This window comes from Rhamphochromis longiceps, linkage group LG15 (genome assembly GCF_057381845.1).
Source record: "Rhamphochromis longiceps isolate RC_006_pf linkage group LG15, R_longiceps_female_GT1.1, whole genome shotgun sequence".
In the NCBI taxonomy this organism is placed as follows: domain Eukaryota; kingdom Metazoa; phylum Chordata; class Actinopteri; order Cichliformes; family Cichlidae; genus Rhamphochromis; species Rhamphochromis longiceps.
The window spans coordinates 25,427,605-25,449,173 of NC_140571.1; the positions used below are offsets into that span (position 1 = coordinate 25,427,605).

At 39.8% G+C, this 21,569-nt stretch overlaps 1 protein-coding gene across 2 annotated transcripts; it reads right to left on the reverse strand.

Annotated features, from left to right (window-relative positions):
* Positions 1 to 5,287: 5,287 nt before the first annotated feature.
* On the reverse strand, positions 5,288 to 20,030 carry LOC146652772 (uncharacterized). Of its 2 annotated transcripts, none has more exons than XM_085382461.1 (3): positions 19,971 to 20,030; positions 6,203 to 6,394; positions 5,288 to 6,114 (listed from the first exon to the last, which is right to left on the reverse strand). In XM_085382461.1, the coding sequence occupies exons 1-3, from the start codon at positions 19,995 to 19,997 to the stop codon at positions 5,854 to 5,856; spliced, it is 480 nt and encodes a 159-aa protein (XP_085238587.1). In that variant the 5' UTR covers positions 19,998 to 20,030; the 3' UTR covers positions 5,288 to 5,853. The 2 variants fall into 2 exon arrangements, with proteins under 2 accessions (XP_085238587.1, XP_085238588.1); XM_085382462.1 differs by lacking the exon at positions 19,971 to 20,030 and adding an exon at positions 10,285 to 10,460.
* Positions 20,031 to 21,569: the final 1,539 nt, after the last annotated feature.

Sequence of the window (21,569 nt, forward strand, 5' to 3'; positions counted from 1 at the left end):
TGTTTGCACACTATGACCTGGGTTTGCCACTTATCTGTACTTCAGTTATAATAACTGTACAGTACTGTTTTGGTAACTTGTCCATGATGTAAGTATGTAAAAAGTTTGTGTGTTTCTGTTCTTTGTCCTGTGTTCTGTTCTGTTTGTATTTGTATTTTTTTGCTGCTGTTACAACTACATTTCCCAGTTGGACAATTAAAGGATTATTCTATTCTATTCTACTTTTCCTGCATTGTGGATCAGTTTGTTGAGCCTGTTGGCCTCTCTGTCACTGATGCTGCCCACCACCCAGTGGACAACAGGAAAGCAAATGGCACAAATAGAAGATCTCCACACACTGAAGGATCTGAGCTTTATGTTCTGCCCTAACAAATGTCTTGTCATGTCTTCTAACCTTTAAGCAGCCGATTTGTGTCATTTCATTTGTTTTGTACCAAATAGGTTGGTAGGATTTAGCCCTAAAGCCGTATATCTGGAGAGCAGGCTAGACTGCAGTTCCTCTAATGGAAACATTAAATGTGTTTAAATATCACCGAACTGGACTTTTCAGTTGTGTTTGTGCTGTTGGAGCCTTTCGGAGTATTTTAAAGGAGCGTTCTGACAAATAATATGGCTTCGTTTGCAGGTCATTAAAAGAACAAACAACAACAATTAAAAAAAGCTGGGACCAAAATGCTAGCAATGACACCAACAATATCAGTGGGTGACATCACAGGCATTTTTTATATTGTTTTTTTCAACTGTCTGGTTTTCCACAGGAGTGCCACCAAACAAATAAAAACACAAGAACAGTTTCACTGGGTTGTCCACAATGTTTCGTGCACTACATTATCAGTACAGAAAAAATAACTTTATGACATTATTTATTATTATTAACCTTTATTTTACCAGGAAAAGTCCCATTGAGATTAAAAACCTCTTTTTCAAGGGAGTCCTGGCCAAGAGGCGACAACATGTTAAAATTACAAAGTTACATACATGTTATAAGTAACAATTACATTTTAAAAAACATTTTACTCTGGCTCTCTCAATTAAAGTCTTGGTCACAAATATTAAATGAACATATATGTCAGTGATGAGCTTGTTTCTTCACCAGCTAAGAGTGGCTAAGCCATAGAAAGTGGGTCCTGTTACATACATGCCATCCATGAATTACGTACATGCTATGCTTCAATTTAACCCAAGAGCAGGTAAAAAACACTCAAACTGAAAGAATGTGATAAAATATACGCCCCTGACTTGAGATGATCACTCTCAAGAGTCAAAGCCTTGCGGACTCTGGCTCCATAACTGCGTCTGCTCAGCTTTGTGGACTTCTCAGTGTTTTGTTGAAAAGCAGACTTTATAACAGTGAAGCTGGAAAACTGAAGCCACTTCCCAGAGTGAGGCGTCTGACAGTAGGTCTTACTTGGTTCATGCTGTAAATGGTTCTGACTGAAGATTCTCTTGAAGAGCGCACCTACTGCAACCTGCGTCTCATCTTGACTCGTGCTGCCTCCTGGTGGTGAAAGTCTGCAACAGCACCGTTTTATGCCCCAAAACTCTAAGGCCTAAGAGCTCTCAGGTTCAAATCCTGAGGAGGATTTGGCGTTATTGATTTGGTTTTTCATTAATAAGCTGCCTGGATGTGACTGAAGCCTGTCTGATCAAGTTTAAAGACCGCAGAGAGAAAAGGGCATGAACTGCAGTTATCATCATCAAAGAGTCCTCAGAGCCTACCACTCACTCACATGGGCTTATTTTGCTGTGTGAACAGTTTTAGTGTCAGGATGGGGAATTGAACAAAAGAAACTTACACTGAAACTAAAGAAAACTTAAGTAAAATTGAACATTTTAAAACAGGAAAAACTCAACTGAAATGAAAACACAAATGATTCAGAGAGTTTGTTGCATGTTTAATAATGTCCAAGTACATCCATCCAAAGTCATCCTGTGAGCTTTGATAAGGCTGAACAGCGTCCAGGTTGAAAACAACAGCTATGTCTGTACTTTAGCATCGGAAGAGCTAAACACTCAGATATTAGATCCAAATTCTTTTAATATTTTCTAAAAAATGTATCAGTCTGAACTAGTCCTCCATCCTTGCTTTTTTCCTCTTTCCATTTTTATTTCTGTTTTGCTTTTATCAGACTTCATCCAGCAAAAGGTCTGAACTGCATCTCTCCATCTCGAGAACACTTCAGTACTAATTGTATTGTTACGTGCAGGACTGTAATTGAGTTTTCCTTGTACTGTTTTCTTGACACTTTTAGTTTTGTGCTCTTCTTTTACCTCTTCAGAAAACCTTTCTCATTTGGATACACTGTTTTTGACTTTCTGAGCCACAAAAATATGAAAAACAGCAAAACATTTGTACATTGGAAACACACTAGCAACTTGTGTCAGCTTCCCTTAGCGGTGACAGCAGCAGCTCGGATGTTTTGATCTGTGTGTGGGATTTGTCCAGCCCTCCGCCTCATGCTGTGACATTCAAACAGAGCTGCGTGTCATTAGCCTGGAAGATCTTTGACTGCCACATAGAAGCCGAAAGCCGGCTGATCAGCACCAGCTTCCCGGGGAGGGGGATGTCTGCTTGTGCCATAGGCCTGCGACCGCCACCACGGCTTCTCTTGTTTCCTCAAACAGGAGTCTGTTTTGCAGCCGACTTACAAATGACCAGGGTTGGTCTCGTTAGAAGTGAGGCGAAGAGGGGGCGGCTTAACAACACCAGAGTCCCCTGTTTTTATTGGGCTCATTACTGATGGATAACACAAGTAGAGGGACAAAAGGCAACAGGGAGGAGAATCCTCTAATGAGAAAAAGAGAGCAGATACTATCATCTGCATTGCTTTTCCTCTGTACAAGGAGATTCACCTGAGTAGAGCGGGGTGTGTGTGTGTGTGAGACTAGTTACCTGAGGTAGTTTTACTATCAGTCTATTCTTTCCACCAGCTACCAAACATGTTTGCTTTTACAAAAGGATTGTGAATCATGTTAAGCCAGGCGGTCTTTAAAACTGAAATTCTAAACAGCAATCATCTGAACACATTCTGTAAACTTTAGGAGAATACTGCCCAGACACAAGGTCTAAAGACAAAAGCCATCAAAAAACAAATCAGTAGATTAAAATCTGGCAGCATTCCCCAAATTCCCTGAAAGGAAGGACCAAAAAGCTCTCCAGAGAGTGATCCGTACAGCAGAACGCTGCTGCAGGATTGCTCTCCCCCCGCTTCAGGACACCTACACCAGGAGATGCCGGACTAGAGCAGCGCAGATACTGAAGGACCCGTCCCATCCAGGCAACAAACTGTTCCAACTTCTGCAATCTGGTAGAAGGTTCCGCATCTTCCGGGCAAGGACAGAGAGACTCAAGAGGAGCTTCTATCCCCAAGCCATCCGTGCCCTAAACACACACACCCGCCCTCTTACATCATCTATAATTGACTGAGACAGGACTCTCTTCCAAACACTCTAAACCAAGGCACAATGTACATTTCAAATTCCTTTAATTTTAAATATGTTTATATTGTCTATCCTGTAAAATAGTCAGATGTCTATTCATATTAATGTACAGAATTCACCTGCTTGCTGCTACTACTGCACATTCACCCAATGAATGTGTGTGTGTGTGTGTGTGTGTGTGTGTGTGTGTGTGTGTGTGTGTGTATATATATATATATATATATATATATATATATATATATATATATATATATATATATATATATATATATATATATATATATATATATATATATATATATATATATATATATATAATGTTCTTCCTCTACACCCCCCCTCCCCAATTTTTTTGCACATGTCGAGGAGCGTGTCAGGCTACATTTCACTGTGTGTTATACTTGTATAACTATGCATGTGACAAATAAAGAACCTTGAACCTTGAAGCCTGAAGTGGGATTTATATTCCCATGCTGATGTCAATTTCTGTATCAAAAAGAGAGATTTGTGTGGGAATTCTGCCAATGCAGACACTATAGAAACAAACTGCATGCTGACAGTGAAGCAACAGTTTACCACAGAGTTCAGGAAGCACAGACAGAGGCCACAGTGGACAGTTTGGACTGTGTTTAACACTTGACTTCCCTTCAGTTGATGAACTTCTTCCAATAATCAAACTTCTGTCTTCTCCACAGCTGGAGCTCAGATAAGGAACCAACCACAGTTCAAACAGAGTAGCCTATCCTGCTGGCTGTTCCATGCATCTTCAACACCCCCGCCTAATGAATAGTTATATATGTATAGGGATTGTTGCACCTTTATCTTTTACATTGACTTCACTCAAGCTCTACAGGTGCAACCCATTCAATACTATGAATTCATAAAATAACAGTGTTGAAATGCTCGTGTTTGTGTGTTTTTAAAAGGTCAGCATGGGGACACATCGAGCCGCAGTGTGGGCACAAACACAGCAACCTGAACTCTGAAGCTGCGCACAGATTAAAGCCATCTCTCAGTCAAGCAAGAGACTCACAGTAGAAAGTAATTGGTGCCTCACAGCAGGATGCCAGACACAAACATTAATAAACAACAACTCTTACTTCTAAACTTGTTAGTCGGCGACATTTTAAAGAAGAACAGCAACATATCTCTGTGTGGACGCACAGCGAGGGTACGTGAGAGCGAATAAAACAACGCTGGTGATGTTTAATCACCTCTGCCACATTAAGATGTGATTTCAAGCAACGAAAGAACGGATGGAGATCAAAAAGTGATATTTTAAATCCAGAACATCTGCTTTGCACGCCTGCATCGCCTTCTCATTTGTCAGGAAGGAAAACAAAGCTGCTTTAGTTGGATGTGTTAAACGGCCCCCTGCCCCCCTTGGGGGCGGGGGCACAGGGGCAGACCACCAACGCTTTTTTGGCCACCATGCTGCGCTGACGCGGACAAACAAAAGCACAAAGCTGCAGCGGGGACCCTTTGTAGCTCGACTTTAATGTGCCCCGCCTCTTTCTCCTGGAAGCGGAGCAGCTACTGTAAAGACTGCAGAGCACAAGCGTGCAGGAGAAATGATCGCTCCTCTGTCCCGACGCTAACCAAACTGCTAGGGTTTGCATTTTTTTAAATTATTTGAGCACAAAACAAACAATTTTGAAATGCCTGCTGAGTATTTTACAAATGATCCCTTCAGCCATCTCTGTGCAGAACAACAACTTTAAACTCGTTTAACTTACATCAACTTTTAACCTTGTTTATATGTGCACCATCAACTCCAGTAAACTGAGATGAAAACCTGCAAAAATACCTTAAATGATATATACAATGCAAAAATTCCTTTCAAGCATTGTTCAGGATTTAAGCCTTTAATGGTGCTCTTTCAACAAAGTCATCTCATTGCATCTTTGCAGTAATTTAACAGTCAGTATTTATTGAGACTATTTCTGCTAGATTTGGAAGAAAGTTTAGTTAATGTCACATTCTTCTAGTTCAACATGAAGCTTTGACTGAGTTTCTCAGCACAGTGTTAATCTCAGAGTTAGCTTCAAGGATAGCTCATGATGAAGCTTCACCAGTCCCACAGTTTTGCTTTGTGGACAATGAAGGCCTACGTAAGACCTGTCTTGATGTATGCTCAATCATCCAGGTAAGTAAATTATCTGGACATCCGGATGAATAGAATCAACTTTTGGGATTTACATAAAAGCACATGATGTAAGTCCGATGTGTCATGTGTTGGGTACAGACAGATTCTTGAGGGACGATTGTTGTGTGGAGCTGATCGATGTTCTGTTAGCTGCCCTGCAGGTGTAAATGCTGCGGCTCAAATATTGCTGATAAGTTTTTAATTAATCTCTCAGCTTCACAGACTAGATATTAAATGTAAAGATGAACGATTCCTGTAATTTTCATTCAGGCTGACTGGTTGGTCTGTGGTCGTGGTTGAACCACGAGCTCGGGGAAACCCGTTTGCTCATCCATCTCTCTGGTGAACTCCAGGTCTACCGCTTCACCAATGACCACCTCAGCTGTGGTGAACACCTCCAGATCTCCCAGCACATGACCTCCCACTGTCTTGCCCTCGAAGTCTGAGAGGCTGATGTGAATGTGGGCGTCTGGGTTAAGAGTGCCCACCAGGGAGACGATCTCAAAGGGCCCACTGAGGTGCACCACCTGAAGGAAAAGTTTAAAAGCTGACATCATGACGAGCCCACGTGTCTCAGAGCTCTATAAATACAACCCAACACGCTGCCTCGACTACCTCGTTTGTTTTTGTTGCCGTGGCATTCGCCAGCCGCAGCGTCGCCTTGGTGAGGCTGCCAACACACGTGACTATGAACGGCGCTCGGAGACGCTTCTCCTCCACGAAAGCCTGCAGAGTTCCCAGCAGCTCCTGACCCGGGCGGACCCTGATCGCATGGACCTGGAGGGCCGATCCTGCTCCTGCTGAACTCTGGGAGATAAAGACAGAATTATTTCTGTGGTTTTCATCTTCCTTCATTTAAAAAAAAGGGGAATTAATTTATTAGGTCTTTTCTCATGTCCTGTTTTATTTATGTTCTACAACTCAAACTCAGACTTCAAATAAATGAATAAAAAATTGATTAAAAAACAACAACAACAACAGAATTGTGCGTTATTCCAGAGTGGACAAAAATATCTCTTTTGTTGGTCTGTGTGTGTGTGTGTGTGTGTGTGTGTGTGTGTGTGTGTGGGGTCCATTCAGATCTTTAACAGGATCAGTGTGCTTATCCAAACACCAGGCTGACCTCTGACCTCTGCGGGGGTGAAAGAGGGCGTCACGTGCAGCCAACATTAATGGAGCAGCTTTACAAAGAGCCTTTTTTAAGAAAACAGGCAGAGGAGGTGGAGCACACATCACATTACTTTACGTTTATTTACCCGACATGTTGACGAGCCAGACAGCGAACAAGCAGCCGTCTCGAGCTTTAACGGAAGGTCGGATTTGATTTTGTTTTAAGAGCAGGAGAAACTCCAGTTTGAGGACAAGCTGCTGTAAAATGTTGAAGCCACTCAGTCAACTGAAATGTCAGTATTTATGTGTGGAGTGACAGCAGCTTTACATTTTATAGTATTTATTTTAGCCTTTTCAACATTTATCATGCTACTCTTATTAGCAGACTACAAAACTGGGTCTGCATCACTGGCACTGCTCTCAAATGGTTTTCTTCATACTTCTCAAACAGATATTTCAGAATTCATATGAATCGATGTATATTGTCATCTGCACCTCTCGTATGTGGAGAGGCCTCAATCCATCCACCAGTTCTGTTTCTTTATAAATGTTGCACATGTACATTCATGAAAACAGAACAACATCACTTAGAAACAAATATGCGATTAAAAAGACAAAACAAATCATGAGTAAAATGTCAGGTATATGCATGTTTGGTTTTTTTTAAATGCACATTTTCCTAAAGCTAACCTTTGTTGTCTCAGTGTCTCTGTGGCGTCTCTTTCAGGGGAAGGAAAACGTTCTTATCAACTGTCATTAGATTGTTAAATGTATACACGTGAATCACTTTTCCACTTATTTTCTGCCTTTTCAATTTTAGTTAAACTTTTTTCATTACGTTTTGGAGCATCATCGTCCACTTGATGCTCTAAAGCTGAGTCAAGCCCCACAAACTCCCATGTTAAAATGTCCAACTTTACAGTAGCAATAAACACGTTTACAGCACGCTATAAAATTCTACTTTGGCCTCTGTGGATGGTTTCCTCCTTCACAAAATTTTTATGGGAGGTTTTCTTTTTTAATAACTCATCAATCAGAATACTGCTTAAGGATTTTGGAAGTTAAGGGCATGGCTAGAATGGGTTAGATTTGAACCTTACAAAAACCCTACCAGTTCAATGGTAACCTGGTGGTTGATAAAAGGTTAAAGTCCAGCAGGGAGTTGCTGTATCGCAGTTTACAGATAGACTATTACATATCTGTTGACTTTTAATCAAGCGTGTGCTGAAACTTATTAATTACATATTTTATCTTAAGTAAACAATGGCTGACTTATTAGTAATAACATTTTTCCACATATTTGTGCAGCACTTTATCTGGTTATTTGTGCTTTATAAATAAACTTGAGTTTCGTGGGCATAAATACATTTTGAACAAAACAAAGATGTGATATGTTGCTAAATATAATGTTGATGCACTGATCCGTTTACCCCAGAAAGAAAACACTAAATATTCAGATAACTCGTGTCCAGTATCTCCACACACACACACACACACACACACACACACACACACACACACACACACACACACACACACACACACACGCACAAGAGATTTAACCCCAGTTGTTTCAGAATACAAAAATAAGTAAAAACTAAGATAAATCCACCCTGAAAGAAGAGTAGAAATCATGCTCTGACTGTAAATGTAAAAATTAATTACAATGTGGCGTTCAAACTATGGTCTTGGCTTGCCCATGTGTCCTGTCCCTGAACACAAATCTGCAGATTAAAAACACTCTAATAAACTGCTTTCAGACTGTTATGTGTATTTATCTGAATAACCTTTCACTCTTGTTTTTTTCCTCTGTTTTGAATTTTAACAAAATGTTTTAGTTTTTTTTTTTTTACTGAAAAATCTAATTTTTACGTGACGCTCCAAAACTGAGCCAATCCCAGCCTCCCATGTTCAAATGTCCAACATTACAGTAGCAATAAACATGTTTACAGCCTGATATAAATTCTACTTTGGCCTCTATGAAAAGTCTCCTTCACACACTTTTTACTGGAAGTTTATTTATTTATTTTTATTCGAATAATGGCAAGGCTTAAAGTTCACCTGTCTCACTAATCGTATCACTGAACTGGACTTTTCCACCATGTTTGTGGTTTTTGTGCCTTTTTAAAACAAATTTAATGAAACTGTCTGAAATTGGAGTTTTTATTACTTAGAACCTATGAACATGTGTGCTGCACAAACACAGCTGATAACTTACCAAATGGTAAATTAGCTAGGGTGTAGCTGATAATTTAACACTCAACCATCTCACATTACTTCAGTCACCTCTGGCTCACAAACGACTGTGGGTGACTGACGTCACGGTGGCTTCTTCCATTTTGATGTAAAGTCGGTAAAACTTTGGCATCACTTTATATGTGGTTTTGCAGCAGAGATCAATGACAGGATCTTTACATGTGGTAAGCAGTTAAAAAACAAAACAAAAAAAAACAGACCCTGTACGCAGACTTAATATTTTATGGTTTCAAGTTGCCGGTCCTAAATTTGGAATCACTAATGTCAGCGGTGTGACATCTATGACAGGGGTAAGAAACATACCAGTGATTCACAGGTTGTGATTTTCCTCTCACACACATTACTCTAACTTCTGGGTAACATTTGGTTTTAAAACTTTAGTTCTCAGAAGGCTACAAAGCAGAACTGGCCTCAGCAGCGTGCTGATAAACTGATTCTGGCACAGGAGAGGAAAGCCTCACAGAAACGAGGAAACTTCTTCCATTCACAGAAACAAAAGCAAAAAGCTAATTCTACCCGTAGTCAGATTTAGAGCTGAACAGCTGCCTCTTTTAGAACAATTTAAAACAATTTTTTAAATAAATGTTATAAAATTCTTAAAATAAAAACACAATAAAAACAAATGAAATGACTATTATAGTAATGTCCTACTACTTACTTAAATTGTATTTATATAGCACCAAATCAAAAGAATAATTGCCTCAAGGCGATTTATAGTGAGTATGATCCTTTATATACATTAATTTTACATTTGTTTGAAATGGTGACAATGTTGAGCGACGCACTCACATTTGCTGCAATTTTGCAAGCCGCTTTGCAACACACCGCCATCCCAGCATCTCCATTCGTGCAGGTAGACAGAAAATTTTTTTGACTACAGTGGTCTTGACTGAACTCATATCTTTTCTAGGAGTACCAAACAGCCAGGAGAGCCAGCAGTCATAAAGCCAGGTTATAAATATCATCAAATACCTTGATAATAGTGAGGCAGAGTATGTTCTGATAACGTTTCACTTGGTTGTTCACAAACAAAAAAAGACCAACAGGGTCTGGTTTTTATACCTTAGGACTATGACTGTGGCTGGCAGAGCTCATCAGAGGGTCATGAGAAGTTTTTAGGCTGAGCTGAATGTCTGCAGCTGCTGTGTGAGCCACAAAATAACGTAGACAAGTATCTTTTCTTTTACAAAATAAGGAGCTGGTGTAATTTTGTTTTTAACTTTATATTTTTGGAGGAAGACAGAAACAAACCTGTCGGGGACATTTAAAGAAATTCACATGTATCTGCAGTTTTAAAAGGAACCAAAGGTGATGAAGTAGAAGAAACTTACCATTCTGCACTGCGCTGAGGATCCTGAGGGACTAAAGTTCAGGTAAACACTTAAAGCCACACACACGCAGGGCCATTACGCTGTGGACTGAACTGAGCATGCTCAGCAGCCAGAGAAACCTTCCAAACGTCTCACTTCCTGCTGAGTGTGGAGTTAGGGTTTTATTTTTCTTGTCTTTGACCGCCACCTGCTGGAGAATATGAAGCTCTGCATGGTGAAAATAATGACGGTGATGCAAATGAAATGAGAGAAGCTAAAAGAACAAAAATAAACAGATAAATAAATGCACACAATAAAAGAGAAACCCCAATTCTGAACTCAAAATATAAGATATAAGCTATGCAATGCTTAACGAATTTATTACGAGGTCTATGCCAAAACTTTCCTAAGTTGTATTTAAATTGTAAAAAGTATTGGTAAGTACCAAAAAAGATTTTATATTTCTCTAATGGTTAATTCACCAGTACGCAAAAGCTCTGCAATCGAAATTGCATTTTTAATGCTCAAATATAATTATCTTTGTTATCTATGGATTTTCAAATTTACTGTTTAACAAAAAGGCAGAAAAAAATAAAACACATTATTATTTATTTCATTAAGATGCCAGATTACATTTAATTACTTGAATTCCTAATGAGAAAACCAGTTTTAGTGGTTGGATGTTAGGTTTCTGAGACTGTGGCTCAAATATGGGTATAAAAACACGATTTCAATTTTTCATTTACCTAATAAATGACACATGGTTTGTTTTGGGGGAGTGCTTGTTTTAAAAATGCTTTTGACAGATCTGTAAAATATTTGTAAAGCTGTCTTTTAATGACAGGTGGTCTAATAAATGTGTTTTGCACTGAATTAAAAAGTCCCAGCACTAATAGTGTCATTTTCTTGATGGAGAAACAAAATCCAGCGTTGGCCATCCTGATAAACATGCATATGCAGAATAACTTAATTATTAAACTATTATTAAATTTAAAATTAAAAAGCAGACCAGAAAAACATCATCATCTGTGTGTGATTGTAACTAAAAAAACCCCATCAGGTTTTAAAAATAAAATAAAATCCACATATTCATATTTCTGTAATTACTCTGACTCTGTTTTTATTTTTCCACTGTCTCGTTATCAGCCTGTCCACATTAATACACCTGAATCAGAGTCATGGCTATTTATACATCTTGAGTGGACCAAAATAAAAAATAAATTTAAAAAATAAAACAGAAATATTGTACACGTCATGTGTCAGTATATATATATTTAACTTCATGCTGTATGATCTGCTTTGAATATGTTTTTTTTAATCCTTTATTTACTTTATTATTTTCCACTCATAAACCCGAGCATGTCCGAACTCTCTCTGTTTAGAAATCTTATATGTGGAACTTTCTCGTCTGTACCTCTAGATGGCGCTGGAGTTTGTGAAATGACTCCACAGAGACTCCCACATTGCTGCAGACACAGGATAATCTGAATACCTTTAACTCTTTGCACTGAAAAGACACACATAAATATTGTTTTTCTTTATAAAAGCGGCATGTGTGGAGATGCTCAAGGCAATACTCAGTGTAGGTGTAACTGCAGCTGCTAGCTGAGCTTTCTACAACAGACTGGATGAAGGATGCTGCTGGGCAATTTAAACTGGTGACAGATTTTTTAAAGAAAAATGAGATCAGAGTTTAATCCTCACTGATCCTATTAGGCTCTATGCAATTTTATTTTAACGTGTGTGTCCTGACTGACTGTTTGCTGGAGCACATAATGATAAAATGTGCAAACTTCATGACAGTTTTGATTCTGTCCCTGTATTTGGTCGTGCTAGGCAAGTTGTGTCTTATACTCAGGGTTACCAGAATTTGTATGAAAGGGTATATACAAAAAGTACGGGAAGCCAACTAGAGGACGTATTCCTTAACAAAGGGAGGACAAGACTATACACAGCCCACAAATTAACACCGCTGACACGGATGGATACACGTAATCATCACAAGTGAAGACAATCAGAGACGGAGGACGCAAAACCCAAATTAAGACATAAGTGAAAACTTCCTAAGTAAAAGAGGAAATGACCGACCAAAGACACAGGGGAGCACAGAAGAACAGCGTGTGGAGCGGTGCGCGAGGGAAACACACAAAACTTTATTATCATGTGAACAATAATAAAGTTAAACAGGAACCAAAACACCGTGACTAGGATAGACTTTAAAGTAAAATAAAATAGGAATCAAATACTCAAGAAATAGAACTCATGACTTTACACACTACAACAACATTTATATTCATGTGGATATAGTACATATGTACTTTGTTTAGCACACAGCACAGCACACTTTCTGAGTTATAAAGCTTTTTGCTAGTTTTCTACCAATAAATCAAAGTCAAAGTTGACCTTGAAGATGGTGAATGTAAGGCAAATTTTCATGGACTGTTACTGTGGCCCTTTTCTACACCCCATTTATTCAGAACACTTCTATCGTGTTTACAGACAGAGCAACACACAAGCAGCACTACAAAAAACACAACCTCGTGGCGGAAGTAACAAGAAAACAGAAACACAAAGACGTTCACAGAAAACCTCCGAGGCCATGACACCAGGATCTGCTTTATTCACAGGCTGTCAGTAAAAGCCAGACTTTAGGAGCTGAAGTGTTGCCTTTCAAAAATTACAGCCAGACAAAACGAGGCACATTGTGCGAGAGACGAGGGGCAAACAAAGAGTGACCCCAAAAAAGGATATGAACTGGAACTGAAAAAAGATCTTTGAGACTCAGCTGAATGTGTTATGGATCTGATTTAGTGGAAATGTGTCAAAAAGAGCAATCTGGGGCGAAAGAAAGCTCAGATTCTGTTGATCTTTATTAAAAAGCCACAAAAGGAGCAAAAGAGCAACAGAAGACAAGTGAAAAACACTTTTATTAATATTTGAGCAGGGATGACCAGAGCTGATCAAACTATAGCAACTGAAATACCTCCACAATGATTTTCTAGCTCTCAAACTGCACACAGTGATTACGAGATTACAAACACACGAACTGTGTATTTTTCAAAAAAGGGGGGGAGAATGCAAATCACAGGGATAAATCCACGGATGTATTTTGTCTGAATTTTCCGTGTAATAATGAGCAGATTAAATCAGGGCTGTGTCGGGACCCCTGGGAGCCAATGAGGCCACGCTCGGGCGATTATTTCAAGTAGAGGTGCTCACATGTAAATTCCCCCTGCGAGGGCGTGATTACTATCAGGTTACAGCATCCATGGCAACAACCTGCAGCATACAGAGCAACATAATGAGTATGAGGTCAGAGCAGGACAATCTGTGGAGTCATTTCTCCCCTTTACTTTATTCACTTGTTCAGCATATGATGCAAAATCAGTCAAAAGTAGCTTTATAGATAGATAGATAGATAGATAGATAGATAGATAGATAGATAGATAGATAGATAGATAGTAGGGGTGCAACGATACACAAAATTCACGGTTCGGTTCGGTTCGATACTTTGGTGTCACGGTTCGATATTTTTTCGATACAAAAAAATGTTCATGCCTTTTTAATTTGTCATTTATTAAAATTATAAATATATATTTTAACTCAAAAGTACAGTTTTTAAATTTAACCCTAACCCTTGTGCGTGTTTTTTATTTTGACAGCGAATGCGCACCTGCGGACCACTTATGTGCAGCCCTGGTTATTTAGCTCATCATATCGCAGCCACAGAAATTCTTTTGTCCATGAAACCATAAAGCTGCACTTTCTTTTTGCCTTATAGTCTCATTTGTCATAACTTCTCCGTTTTGTGGTAAGCTTTTCTTTGGCTGTCACTTCTTCACCCTGACCTGTCTTATTTGGCTCAGCAGAACTGAAATGCTTTTACACACGCACTCACATAAGCTCAGCGATTCTCTGCGCGATCAACCTCTCACATGTTTAAGCTTGCTGCGGGAGATTTCACTTGTCATGTTTGCATAGTAAGCTAACGATTAATAAGACGATGTCAGAGGAATTGGTGCACAAATTATCATCACTCACAGATCAGTGCTGTCATTGCAAAGTGAAAGCAAAAAAACAAGCGCAAATTCAAACGCGACTTCAATATGTCACATATTGACAGTGGCTCACCGATGCCAATGACATAATTACCCAGCTACATTTCTGAAAGAATGCAAAAGCATTGACATATATTTTTCCTACAATAGCCCGACGGGCAGGGCAGAGAGATTTTTGTAGCCCAACTGGAAAGATCGCTAGCTCCGGGACGTGGGGCTAGCGATTTTGCAAGCCCTGTATCTGATTGAGGAATCACTCATCTTTGGAAAAGAGAGTTTATTACAGAGAAATGTCTCTTTCCAAAATAAAAGCTATACTATCCGCTTCTTCTGGGCTATATTCTCAGCAGCATAAGGAGAATCACGTGCTAACAGCTGTCTAAATGACTCGGCTAAAGTTAGTAGCATGCTTGTTGTTTTTGTCTTTGCACTAGGATGATGTGTAAATGTGCAGTCATATTCGTTGTGTTCCCACTAGTGCTTTCAGGTTAATCTCGTTGAAATGACCTTAACGCCACAACACGGCAAATCTCCGTTAACGAGCTACCGCCGATCGCTCCGTGCATGGGGCTAGACAGCTAACACGTTAACGAGCTAACTGCGCTAACACACTAGTTCACACCAATGTAATTAAGCATTGCATGGCACATCCAACATACTGTTTTACTTTAGTCCATGACTCGCTTACCTTCAGGGTCATACAACACATGAAAACCAAAATAATTCCAAACGCCAGATCTGAATGAGGGTGGGGGAGGTCCATCTTGCAAGGAGAGCTTAACTTCTGTCTCGCTAGCTTGCCCTGCGCTCTTCCTCCTGACTATGCTGTCTGTGTTGAGCGCTCAGTGGATCTGCGCTTGACAGTGCAGCCTAGGCGGAGTACTGAGCGCTCAACACAGACAGCATCGTCAGAAGGAAAGTTGATAAAATAAATTACAAATGTTGTATTGTTCGATACATATGCGTACCGAACCGAAAGCACTGTATCAAACGGTTCAATATCATACGAATATCGTTGCACCCCTAATAGATAGATAGATAGATAGATAGATAGATAGATAGATAGATAGATAGATAGATAGATAGATAGCTAGATACCACTTATATTGTTTGCTGCTACAACTACACATGTTTCTTTTCCAACTATTTATCTATGAGTGACTTATGTATGTATGTATGTATATATATGTATATATTGTACTATTCTTAGTTAGTGTATTGTCTGTCTTGTCTTAATGTTGGTTTAAAATGGAGCACTGTAACAAAAAATAATTTCCCCCAGGGATCAATAAAGTATTCTGATTCTGATATCAAACCTGTACTTCCTATTTTGCAGATTTTATAATATAAACTGACAAATGCAGGATGTTGTGGTATTATAGCTGAAGCTACCCAGCAGTGTATGAGTAGCTAAACCCATCAGGCCTTTTTATCAGCTTTGATAACAAAGTTTTAAACTGCACTAGTGAACCAAACTGCAAACATCTCTACAGACTGGGTTTTATCGTTAAAACAAAGAACAGTGTTGGTATTTCTTCAGAAAAGATCAGCAAAAATTCCTTCAAACTGCTGCTTTGTTTATTTGAATCATGCACTGCCCTCTTTAGAGCAAAAGTCTGAATAGCTGCCGGTTCGGTGGCTGTTTGTGCTTTTCACAACTGCACTCTTAGACACAGAATTAAGAGATAAACCTTCTCTTTAGAGAGCAACAATGGAGCTTCACAAAACTCACCTTTTCATTGTTTTGCCGAAGCTTCCCTTTAATAGGATTTGGGCATTAAATCAGTATTTTTGGCAAATATGTGTGTGTTTACAGGAGTGTGTATGTGTGTGTCTGTGTGTGTCCGTGTGTGTGAACTAATTAGGACCAGCAATTACCCCAAACTGTGGCTGCGTCTCCTGCTGAAGGAGGGGGTGAATGGAGGAGGTTTAGGGCAACAATGGCAGACTGTCACTGACAACGCTGCCATGCATGACAGATGCATGTGGACACGGCAGACAAAGGCACGGCTGGCCTGGCCTGTGTGTGTATGTAGAGAGTGTGTGTGTGTAACGAGGGTGTGTGCTGGGGGGTGGGGGTCAGCTTGTGTCCGATGCAGAAGAAGTGGAGGTGCGCTACTGACGGCTCAGGCATCGTTCCACAGCACCAGCAGCTCCCAGCAGCCCCTGCTGCCTCAGCCTTAACCACTTTGCCCACCACACACACACACACACAAACACACACACACCACAGAGCTGTCAAACTCCCAGCAGCCCCTGCTGCAGCTCAGCCTACTAATGAAGGTACAACTCTGTGTTCATCATAATATCATAAACATGTTCTGTGCAGTGCTTCAGTCCAGATACCATCATACTGTCATTCCATCGACTGTAAACCTGATTCAGTTCAATAAAATGATTTTATATTCAGCAACTGTTCAAAAAAAGCATCATCTCAAGACACTCTCTATTATTATCTCACTATTATTATATATAAGAGAGAGAACATCAAAAATGAGATGGTCCCCTATGAGGATCACTTGGAGACAGTGGGAATAAAAAACTCCCTTTTAACTGGAAGTTGTCTCCAACAGAACCAGGCTCAAGGATACGCAGTCATTTGCTTTCACCATTGGAAGTATACAAGTTGAACATAATTCTGAATCAGGAAAAATGAAGCCAATGCAAAAGTGCCTTAACCGCCTAGGACCTGGCGTCCACATATGTGGACATCACATTTTGGGTTATTTAGACCAAAATACTCAATTTTGCTCTACAAGGGCCTGATATCCACTTACGAGGACATTATACTGCTACTGTTCTATCAAAATTTTAAACGAATATCCTCATATGTGGCTCTCGTTTTTCATAAAAACAAAAATAGGGTAAAAAAAAAATCTGGTAATTCTTTGTTTTTACATTCATTGGGACCCAATCAGCCCAAATATCAAAGAGAAATTAAAAATGCATGCCGTAGAAGAGTTCGGGTCTTAGGAGGTTAAAGCTTCATTCTGTCTAATGACCAGCAGGGGGATATAACTGTGCCTGCAAACATTTTCCCTCTATAACGACCTCAGTCAACCTTTTTCTGACAATTTTACGAGTTCAGTCGCTAAGGTTAGGTCTTATTGGGGAAAAATCATGTTTATTTGAAAATTATGATCAATCAAAAGTTTAATTTGGACTTCTGGGTTTATGCAGAGCCTGCAACGCAGTCTATACATGTCTAACTTAATTTTGATGCATTCTGTGTCAGACAAAGGAACTAATCAGGCCCGTCACTGTCATCAATCAAGAACACCGTAGCGTTTCAGAAGAGTTTGTAGTTATGACATATCAACAGTGTCGATTTAATGGAGTTAAAGCATGAAGCCCACTTCTGGCTGGTGGTGACACACCACAGCATGAAGCATGTGATCAGCACAGGAACCAAGACAGGAAGTAAAAGTCACCACAGTGTAAAGAGACCATAGATTACAAAATAAATCAACAGAAACACAACATCATGGTAAAGACCATCAGGTTAAAATTCAACTGCTGTCACATTTTCAGAACTCTTTGAAGAATCTCAACAACATACAAGCCGCTGACAGTCATGAGAAAACAGGACAGTTTCTTTCTATGATCACACAAAAATAAAGTTCATTTCTTCCTTATACTATTTCACATTTTGCCATCATACCAAGCCAGAACATGTGTGAAGCTCCAAAGGTCAGAGAAACATATTTCCCCTCCAGACACACACACACAGACACACACAGACGCAGACGCCCTTAATGATGTTGGAGTTTATTCAACGAGCTCATTAGAGCTTTTGGCCACACTTGGTCCCCCCTGCTGCTTCTTGTTAATTCAGCTCATACTGGCACAGTTCGTCCTCAGTCGTTAACTTTTTACCATGATGTCACATTGCATCCCAATTCTCTAATTAAAAGGAGCAGTCCAATAATTTCAAGGTCAAACGCTGCTCTGCTGTCACCCTATCACAGAGTCAGAGAGGTCGCCATCTTACATAAAACAGTGCTGAAGGTGAGATGTACAATAAGTAACTCATATTACTGCAAATCAGCAGTCAAATTCATTGAGGGCTGCACTGGGATATGGAAAGATGAATACCATTTATTGATGTGTTTAACTTTGCAATTAGCCAACAAGCCAAGTTTAACAACCTTAAACCTTCAGAATATATATTCAAGCAAAATTAAGCTTGAAGGCAACTCACAAGAACCAGAATTTTACCATCAGTGTGTGTAAAAGCAAAGTAATGAGGCATTAAGGCTACGTCCACAATAGCCCGGATAGATTTGAAAATGGCGTTTTTGTCTGAAAATGCTCCGCGTCCACACTAGTGTTTTCAGTCGTTTTCACAGAGTTGTGCGTCCACATAGAAACGGCCCAAAACGCTTATGTTCTAGTCCTGCGCATACGCAAAAGCGAGTGAGAATTAAATAATTTAAAGAATAGCTATCTGGAGCATGTACAGACTGATATTCATCTTTTTTAGGGCTGTCAAAATTGAGAGCAATCAAAACAACTGCTGTATAATGCACACCGCTATCTTTGTTTAATTGGTCACATGACTGCATCACATGACTAAAATGCGTCGTCGTTTTAGAAAGTCTACGTTTTCGAGTGTCGACACTGCGACGGGGCGGCTTCGTTTTGAAATGTATGCGTTTTCGAGCACGTTTTCAAAACACGTTTTTCCTTGAGGAAAACACCATCTCTGGCTACGTCCACACGTACACGGGTATTTTTGAAAACAGATTTTCCGTTTTTTTAAAAACCCAGTCGACACGTAAAAGCCAAAAACGAAGGAAAACGCTGCTAGGAACATGCCAAAGCAGCAGGTGGCACGATATTCCTATCCGTGTAGAAATGTTGGCCCATCAGAAGTCAGCCTGGGTGGGAAAGAGTAAACAAAGATGGCGCATAGAAGCAGAACTGAGTCCTATGTGTGGAGGGACAGTAACTGTGTGTATATGTAAGCATTTAAACACTGCAGAGAGTAAAATTAACAGTAATGGTATTTTGTGTAAGTCTGCCATTGTAGAAATTCATTCACCGAAACAATAACCTGGCGCACAGTGTGACGTCAAAAAAGGCGCACACCTTTGACGCTGTGTTTTCTCCATTTTTTTCGTCCACACGTAAACGCAAAAACTGAGTTTTCAAAAATATCCACCCTGGGAGGAGTTTTTAAAAATCTCCGTTTTCAGTGACCGAAAACGCCGTTTACGTGTGGACGAAAGGCGCAAACGCATAGAAAAATCTGCGTTTTCAAAAATACCCGGGTACCTGTGGACGTAGCCTCAGTGTGGAAGGGAGGCCAAAACAATGCGCTTTCAAACGAAAACTGATTAGTGTGGACGTAGCCTTAGTAAGTACACAGAGTGATATATTTATGTTTCTCTTAAACGCAGACAGATGGAAATGTTAAATTCAGCATTAGTAGAGAATATTTCTGTCTGTGCTGGTATTCAGCCTTTTTTAAGATCATTTCTGTCTATTTTTTTTGTCTGAACTGATAGTCTGAACAGATGTTAATGCTCTTTGTGCTAAAGTTTTTTAATATTAGGCTATACGAATAAAAAACAGACCCCAGTGCATACACTTAAATACAAGAAGAGACACACATACTTAAACATGCACGTATATCTAAGGACTTACATATGTCTGCAGATGCTGTTCAGTCATGCTAACACACACACAGTCAGTAGCACACTGTGCTGCACAGTGGCTGTAATTACTTCACACATACACACATTTCCCAAGTGATACCTGACACACACAGCTGCCTGCAGCTCAAACATGTTCGTACATGTCATTCCAACATGCTGCTGAATGGGAGCTCAGACAAAAACATCTAAACGCACACAGACTCAGAAAGTTAAACCAGTATCAATTTAAACATTAGACCACAGAGATAATTTGACTCTGTAAAGTAAGAACATTTACAAAGTGATGTTTTTTTCAAAACTTCAATATTTTTAAGTGTGGACAGTCTCAAACATGAGGAACTGTTAGCAGGGTTGATTTTATTTGATGTGAATGCGATTTTTGCCTGGCATTATTTGAAACTAACCATTTTTATGGTCTTATGTGAGCTGCTGGATCATTCCTTATGAAATGAGTCGAGGCTGAGAAACGTTCCCACACGAACAGCCTTAAATCAGCTACAATATCACATATAAAGAAGCCATGCAAGAAGCCTTTATACTACTATTTGTTCCTTCTTACAGACTCTGAAGCTGTAGAGTTAGTTAAATGTAAATATGCCCCCTTTTTAATTCACAGTAAATATTATCAGACAATCACCCAGGGCTCCAAATTTCCGTGTTAGAAAATGACTGTAACACATACAGAATTGTGGCTAGAAGACAAATGTAGATAAAAGGAGATCCTTTATATTTAACTTGTTTTGAGGAGTCCCTATATGATGATATAAACCACGAAAGTTTGCCAAAATAACACTATTTCAATTTTTTTTAGTAAAATATTAGAAAATAGAAAGAAACATCCAGGGTACCAAAGCTGGTTTCTGTTCCTCTGCATCATATATAATGAAACTGGTATTACTGTTCAAAGTATGATTTATGGTGCTCATAGTTTGTCATAGAAGAAGAAAATCTTGCCCCACAGAATAAAAAAACCCCCACTAATTTAACTTTGTTTTTCAAGTCTATGATGTTATAAGGGATGGGGTGTCAAACATAAGCCCTGGAGGCCAGAATAGGCCTGGCAAAGCTCCAATCTGGCCCACTGGATGGCACTGGAAAAATGTGAAGGAAGGCATAATCTTTAGCTGCTTTTCCAATAGTACCTACTCAGGTCGACTCGCCACGGATTGACACGACTAGGATTGACTGAACAACTCAGTAGTACTTTGTTTGCGTGCTTGTCGTCATAGCAATATGTCTGTGCGTCCCACGGCAGAGCGTTCTCACTCCCGAGGCGTAACATGTCGACGTTTTGTCACGTCCCGCGGCGTTCCTGAGGAACGCGAAAGGAGACCTTCGGCGTTCTTATGGTACGCGGCGGGTTATGGCTGGAATCCAGTGCAATGACGCTCCCGCGGGAGTAGACGTTCCAGCCCTGTATTCCAGCCCTAAACCTAACCTTATCCCTAGCCCTGACCATAACCTTATTCCTGACCTTAACCAGGACTTTAATGATGTTAAATAGCGTGTTTCTAAGCGATTTGAAGAATAAGAGCGAACATGTGTAGGTTCAGTCCAGATGGTTCTCATATTTCCTCTTTTTCCGAGG

What these genes read in the sequence shown, in the direction of transcription:
- LOC146652772 (XM_085382461.1), bottom strand. Translation starts at nt 19,997, where the DNA reads ATGACTGAACAGCATCTGCAGACATAT. An exon ending in AACAGCATCTGCAGACATAT is followed by an intron (nt 6,395 to 19,970) that starts GTAAGTCCTTAG and finishes TTTATCTCCCAG; the next exon opens with AGTTCAGCAGGAGCAGGATC. An exon ending in CGGCAACAAAAACAAACGAG is followed by an intron (nt 6,115 to 6,202) that starts GTAGTCGAGGCA and finishes CTTTTCCTTCAG; the next exon opens with GTGGTGCACCTCAGTGGGCC.